The sequence below is a fragment of the Tasmannia lanceolata genome, unplaced genomic scaffold, assembly GCF_043159265.1.
Source record: "Tasmannia lanceolata isolate RefF3 unplaced genomic scaffold, GAP_Taslan_0.1 ptg000011l, whole genome shotgun sequence".
Classification (NCBI taxonomy): domain Eukaryota; kingdom Viridiplantae; phylum Streptophyta; class Magnoliopsida; order Canellales; family Winteraceae; genus Tasmannia; species Tasmannia lanceolata.
The window spans coordinates 24,660,404-24,667,924 of record NW_027518688.1 but is presented as its reverse complement, the minus strand read 5'-3'; the positions used below and the strand labels follow the sequence as shown (position 1 = coordinate 24,667,924).

The following is a 7,521-nucleotide window of genomic DNA, read 5'->3' as shown; positions in this document are numbered from 1 at the left end:
TCACTGCTTTGGAACAGAATTTAGGAGCTTTTCTCATTTGAAATTTGTTGGGTTTTGGATTTTTGGTACAATGAGTTCTTCGGCGGGCTTCAAAAGATCAGACAGCATCACCGAAATCATGCCGGAAGCTTTGAAGAAGAGTAGGCACCACATGAAGAAATGCTTTGCAAGGTATCCTCTAATTATTATTTTTTGTATAATTTGTCTTTCCCATCTCAGGTTTTGATGTTCTTTGTTAAAGTAGATCAGATATTGACCGTTTGATTGGGCGTGTGGTAGATTAGGTAGTTTGGATAGATTAGCAACTAAGATAGATTAAGTAGGGAGGATTTCTATATTAATCCCTTTCCTTGGTTATTTATATCCCTTTGAGTGTTCTAGATAAAAATAGGGCTAATTGTACGGTATTCAAGATTAGTGAAATCAGCCTAAATTTATCATTCTTAACTCTGATTTCCTCATTGAAAGCTCTGATTTTCTTATGGAAAAACAGATATGTTGGAAAAGGAAAAAGGTTGATGAGAACAGTACATCTAATGGAAGAAATGGAGAAAGCCATAGATGACAAGGTGGAAAGATCCAGGGTCTTGGAGGGCTTTCTTGGTCACATCATATCATCCACTCAGGTTACTCTTTTTGTCGTATTCAAAATTTATGATCATGGTTATTCTAACAGGATTTTAGAATTATGAAATGTCAAACAACCAATCACTCCAAAAGCTTAAGCTATTAGAGTTGGTGTTATTTAATCATTTATACTTCAAAACTCCCCCTCACGTGTGGCCCCTCTTTTTTGGGTTGGCTGTACATGTTTCACATGTGGGCCCTCTTTTGTATTGGTCTTACAGGTGGATTTTTAATATCAAGGAGTTGTTGGGTTTTGAACCTAGGACCAACCTTGAGGCAATAGCTCTGATATCATGCCAAACAACCAATTACTCCACAAGCTTAAGCTATTATAGTTGGTGTTATTTAATCATTTGTACTTAAATGAAATTCTATTGAAATTTGGGAACCTTTATCTGGAAAATGAAGGAGGCTGCTGTCGTCCCTCCGAACATCGCATTTGCAGTAAGACCCAGTCCTGGAATTTGGGAATTTGTTAAGGTGAATGCGAAGGATCTAACAGTAGATGGAATTTCCGCATCAGAGTTCTTGAAGTTCAAAGAAACCATCTTTGATGAGAAATGGTATGCCATTATCAACCAGTCAAATAGAACCCAATATGATTATCCTTTCCCAATCTTTTTAATTGTGTTTCATTGTATGGGTACAGGGCAAATGATGAAAATGCATTGGAAGTCGATTTCGGAGCTTTCGATTTTTCTACACCACACATGATCCTTCCTTCTTCAATTGGGAACGGCACCCAATTTGTTGCAAAATTCTTATCTTCGAAACTTAGAGAAGACTCAGAGAGCATGAAGCCTTTGTTGGACTTTTTACTTGCTCTTAACCATCAAGGAGAAGTACGAAGCAAGAAAACATTGCCATTCAAAAAAAAAAAAAGCAAAAAAACATGGGAAATGTTATCAGAACAACCATATTTTGATATTTGCACAAACCCAGCTGTCTTTTCTTCTTTAATTGGCTCCTGAGAGCTTTTTGGGAAACGTAATAGCCTTTCGACGTCTCTTTAAATACTAACAGACAAAATGGGTTAGCGAAAATATCAAAATATGGTTGTGCTGATATTGTTTCCTAAAACGTAATGCAATGATAATACTACCCTAAAGTCTATTGATTAACCAGTTTCATTTTTTACTGAAAATATGCAGAGTTTTATGATTAATGAGAGCATCAATACTATGACCAAGCTTCAGACAGCGCTGCTCTTGGCTGAAGTGTTTCTCAGTGAACTTCCTAAAGACACACCATTCCATAAGTTTAGTTCAAGGTAACTTCATATTTTCATCTACGTGTTTTCCAATTTACACCTTTGAGTAAAATAAGCAGAGGCCTCAAAACATGGTTTTGATGTTTGTCAACACTCCATTTTCAGGTTTCAAGAATGGGGTTTGGAGAAAGGATGGGGAGATACCTCTGAACGTGTTAAAGAGACAATCCATTCACTTTCTGAGGTTCTTCAAGCCCCAGATCCATTGAATATGGAGAAGTTCTTTAGTAGAGTTCCAACAGTCTTCAACATTGTAATTTTCTCTCCTCACGGCTATTTCGGCCAACAAGATGTTCTTGGTTTGCCAGATACTGGTGGACAGGTATAAAATTCATTCACTCCTTTATTGTAAATAGAGATAGACTTCCTTATTTCATGAGTAATTTTTATTATTTTAAACAGGTAGTTTATATTCTGGATCAAGTATGCGCCTTAGAAGAGGAAATGCTCCTCAGAATTAAGCAGCAAGGCTTAACTGTCAAGCCTCAAATTCTTGTGGTCAGTAACAATGATCAAAGTACTATATTTGAATCCATGGAAGACACAATCTAACATTAAACAAGTTCTTCTACATATACAGATCACACGACTTATACCAGATGCTCGGGGGACTAAATGCAACCAGGAATTGGAACAAATTAAGAACACCAAACACTCACATATACTTCGAGTCCCATTCAACACAGAAAATGGAGTCTTACGCCACTGGGTGTCTCGTTTTGACGTCTACCCGTACCTCGAGAGGTTTGCTAAGGTATGTGATAGGATGAATCTCCTCCTTCTCAAACTATCATTCCTTTTTCTTTTCTATGCTCATTTTATTTATCGCATTTGTCTTCCATGAATTTCAGGATGCCGCTGAGAAAATCATTGACCACTTGGAAGGAAAACCAGACCTGATCATTGGGAATTACACTGATGGAAACATGGTAGCATCTCTAGTGGCAAACAAACTTGGAGTAACTCAGGTGTGATGTTGAAGATCAGTTTTTTTTTTTTTTGCTCCTAATTTCTCTGCTTTCTCATTGTTCATCATGTGCTTTACACCTTGCAATTTGTTGTTTGTTCAGACCTAATCAACAAAGAAATCTGTCTAAACCTCATATAATTCACTTATAAAGAGCTTCAATCTCACTTACCCACATGAAATTTGCATCACAAGAGAGGCTCCATTTGTAATAGAACCAACATACCTAAACCAATTTTTACATGAACCAAAGTAGTTTGCTTTCTTTTCTTTTCTTTTCTTTTTTTAATTTTTCTGTTATCCAACTGTAACTGATATCTGATGTGGTCTTAATCTAGGGAACCATAGCACATGCTCTAGAGAAGACAAAGTATGAAGATTCAGACATCAAATGGAAGGATTTAGACCCAAAATATCATTTCTCATGCCAATTCACTGCCGATCTAATCGCCATGAACACTACTGATTTTGTCATCACAAGCACGTTCCAAGAAATCGCTGGAAGGTTAGACAATAACCTCGATTATCAGTACTTAAAAATTAAATCGGTTTGGAAATTGGAGGGAATTTTGAATTTGAGTATTTTCATCAACAGTAAGGCTAGGCCCGGGCAGTACGAAAGCCATACCACATTTACACTTCCAGGCCTATACCGAGTCGTCTCAGGCATCAATGTCTTCAATCCCAAGTTCAACATAGCTTCCCCTGGAGCTGATCAATCTATCTATTTCCCATACACACAGAAACAAAAGAGGTTAACGGCATTCCAACCCGCCATTGAAGAGCTACTATACAGCAAAGAGGATACCAGTGAACATATGTAAGTCACAAAGTTTAAATAAAAAAGATACATTTCCATGTCTCATAACATGATAATATATGGAAGACTACACTGAACTCTTTCATTTATGCTTGGATACAGTGGATTTCTTGCAGACAGGAAAAAACCAATCATATTCTCGATGGCAAGACTTGATATAGTGAAGAACATCTCCGGATTAACAGAGTGGTATGGGAAGAATAAAAGGCTGAGGAATTTGGTTAATCTTGTAGTAGTTGCGGGCTTCTTTGATGCTTCAAAATCAAAAGATAGAGAAGAGATGAACGAAATAACAAAGATGCATTCCCTGATTGAGAAGTATGAATTGAGGGGTCAAATCAGATGGATAGCAGCTCAGACTGATAGAAATCGGAATAGTGAGCTTTATCGATGTATTGCTGATTCAAAGGGAGCTTTCGTGCAGGTTTAATCAATACTGTGAAACAACCAATTACTCCAAAAGCTTAAGCTGTTAGAGTTGGTGTTATTTAATCATTTATATTAAACACTCCCCCTCACGTGTGCCCCTCTTTTTGGGTTAGCATTACAAGTGGATTTTTAATATCAAGGGGTTGTTGGGTTTTGAACCCAAGACCTTCGCTCTGATACCATGTGAAACAACCAATCACTCCAAACGCTTAAGCTGTTAGAGTTGGTGTTATTTAATCATTTATACTTAACACTCCCCCTCACGTGTGCCCCTCCTTTTGGGTTAGCATTACATGTGGATTTTTAATATCAAGGGGTTGTTGGGTTTTGAACCCAAGACCTTCGCTCTGATACCATCTGAAACAACCAATTACTCCAAAAGCTTAAGCTGTTAGAGTTGGTGTTATTTAATCATTTATACTACAATACTATTCTTTTTACTAATGGATGAGACAGTAAAAAGCAATTTCTTCAGTGTTAGTTACAGATTAAACAAACTCATCATTTATTGGTTACAGCCTGCCTTGTATGAAGCATTTGGCCTCACAGTCATTGAGGCGATGAACTGTGGGCTCCCTACCTTTGCGACCAATCAAGGAGGACCAGCGGAGATCATCATCAATGGGGTTTCAGGATTCCATATTGATCCCAATAATGGGGACGAGTCGAGCAACAAAATTGCTGATTTCTTTGAGAAATGCAAGCAAGACAACGAATACTGGAACAAAATGTCCACAGCTGGTCTTCAGCGTATCTACGAATGGTAACTCACAAACTGATAATCTATAATTACACTGCTAAGAAACATCTGAAAGGCCTCCCCTATCATGATTATGATGTGTTGGGTTTTTTGGTGTCTTGTTTTCACTCATGTAGAGTGGGCCCATCCTGGTTTGACTAGGAGTAGGGATTGCCTCTTGTGCATCCTACTTGAACTAGGATCGAGGAGAGCTAAATTAAGTTTTCTAGTTAGACAAAGAGATAGAGAGAGATGGCGAGTAGGTCAAGTGTCCTACTTGTCTCACTAGTTTGACTTAAGAGAGAGAGAGAGAGAGAGAGAGAGAGAGAGAGAGAGAGAGAGAGAGAGAGAGAGAGAGAGAGAGAGACCTAAGTCTAAATTAGTTAGATGCGAGAAGAGGAAAACTAACGACCATGTGAGTAGTGAGTGAGTGAGTGAAAGAAAAAGTGAGTCTTTCTGGGAAATTCTCATGTGGTGATAAATTGAGATGGGGTTTTCTCTTGGGTTGCTTTTGTGTACGGTCTTGGTTGAGAAAAAAGGGAAGGGGATGCAGTAATCCAATGTAATCCTTGTATTTTGCTTCCTCATAGTGAAGATCATGATCTCACCCTTGGATGTAAGTATGGCCGCCGAACCACGTAAAATCTCGATGTATGCATCTTATGGTTTGTTTCTTTCTACTATTTTCTTTCTTTGCATGCAATAGGATCAGATTTTCTCCTTCGGATTTCACAACATGATGCTATTATGCTAATTCTATACACCATTCCTTTACTATGCTGATTTTATATTTTCGGTCTACATTAGTATAATTGAAATTGGGTACTATCTCAGCAGTGCTTAATAAAGCATCTTAATCAAACTTTCCACGAAGAAAACCAACAATTTACATGATAAGTCTGCAACTACCCATATTACAAATAGAAACCTAAACTCCTACTGTGTAGCACAATGTTGGTTCCTTCCCAAATCTTATTCTGATTAAATGGTAGCTTACCATGCTACCTCTTCCCTCGTCATAGTTGTGTTAATGGAAAACCATTCATATGTATCTTTCAAGGTAGCCTTTTTCCCCAACTGAGTTTCTGATTTTTCATATAATAGTTGTACCTTACAGTTTCCTTTAATGAACTTGGATTGCAGCTACACATGGAAGATCTATGCAAACAAGGTGCTGAACATGGGATCAATATACAGCTTCTGGAGGCAAATAAACAAAGAAGAAAAACAGGCCAAACAAAGATATCTTCAAATGTTCTACAATCTTCAGTTCAGAAACCTGGTGAGGAATTGATTGTCCTGCTATGCCTCAAGATTAGGAAAAGAAAAAAGAAAGAAAGAGGAAAAAAAATATTAGGATTACTAATATTATTGTGTTATGAGACTCTGTTGCAGGTAAAAAGGGTGCCAATGACAGTTAATGAAACCCAACAAACTGAGTCAAAGCCAATAATTCAGCCTCAGCCAACACAAAGGCATGTTAACTAACACTACTAAGACACTACATTGAACAATAATTAACTAATATGCTTAACAAAGTACATATTCGTCAAGTGAAACTGAAGTGTTCAGTTTTTAATTTTTTTTCCTTCCTAACAAAACCTCTTTTCCCTTTGCCATGGAACCAGGGGTACGCAATCTGGAATACGGAGGTGAGAGCAAATAATTCTGATTTTGCTAATACTGGATTTTACCATTCAATAGTTGATTGAGAGACTACTTATTTGAATAATTTAACTTACTTTTACTATTATAGGATAACTGCTGAAACCCATCAATTGTCTCAGGATGATGACCAACTATTTTCAATCAAGAACATCTTCTTCCAAGGCATGAAGGATTGGAAATGGAGGGGCGGGCGTTCACTCTGGACAGCTAGTGTGGTGGTGCTAATTTCATTCTTTGTTATACGTTTAATTCAGTTTGTAATGAGCATTAACATGAAAACAAATAAGAAAATGTTGTAGCTGGTGAGTAAGACCAGATTGTTCAAATATTGGAGGGAGTGTTGTGTTGTAGTTTTCAAATGTACGTAGAGCAAGAGAAAGATGGCATTTAGAAGCCTATATTTCATTTACCTCTCTCTTTCCCTTCTCAAATTTGGTAAGATATTTGTGGTTGTGATCAAATACCTTCCCTCCCCAGACCCCTCAATGGCGGGAGCCTCGTGCACTGGGCCGTCCTTTTTAATGCTCTAAAGCCCTAGGCATCGAGGCCCAAAAACAAAACTAGAAGAAAAACACAACTATTTTGTACTCATTTTTATAGTACTTTTTCACCGCTCAGCTCATTTTCTTGCTTTGTAACTGCAACCAAGTGGTCATGTAACCACTTAAAACGCCATCCCACTTTTAGTGGGGAAACCCCATGTGGTGTGTGCCACTTACACAAAAATCTCCCCATCCTCACCTATGGAGGGAAAATCAAGCTTTCTCATTTCGAAACCCATCAATTTCCTTATCCCATTGGTAGCATTAAACCTCTCCTCATGACTTTGACCTTTCTTTGCATGAGCCGTCATTTTGTGGCCATCCACTTTTACTTTTAGCCCTTTACTCAGTGACAAGATCTTGTGCTCCTAGTTTCTTCATCAAGTAGAGAACTATTAGCTTGACTTATGGTAAGCAAACACCAACAAAGTTATACAGTCACCATGTAAAGAGCTCAAA

At 37.8% G+C, this 7,521-nt stretch overlaps 1 protein-coding gene across 3 annotated transcripts; it reads left to right on the top strand.

Moving 5' to 3' along the window:
* Positions 1-6,958, top strand: LOC143886304 (sucrose synthase 7-like). 3 transcript variants are annotated; one of them, XM_077390244.1, is made up of 17 exons: positions 1-171; positions 494-626; positions 1,036-1,190; positions 1,277-1,469; positions 1,779-1,897; positions 2,003-2,219; positions 2,300-2,395; positions 2,478-2,651; positions 2,749-2,865; positions 3,203-3,369; positions 3,460-3,684; positions 3,787-4,108; positions 4,632-4,876; positions 5,996-6,134; positions 6,248-6,327; positions 6,481-6,504; positions 6,609-6,957. In XM_077390244.1, exons 1-17 carry the CDS (start codon positions 71-73, stop codon positions 6,817-6,819), a joined length of 2,718 nt encoding a protein of 905 aa, XP_077246359.1. In that variant the 5' UTR covers positions 1-70; the 3' UTR covers positions 6,820-6,957. The 3 variants fall into 3 exon arrangements, with proteins under 3 accessions (XP_077246359.1, XP_077246358.1, XP_077246360.1); XM_077390243.1 differs by having other exon boundaries at positions 3,203-3,684; positions 6,609-6,958; XM_077390245.1 differs by having other exon boundaries at positions 3,203-3,684; positions 6,640-6,831.
* Positions 6,959-7,521: the final 563 nt, after the last annotated feature.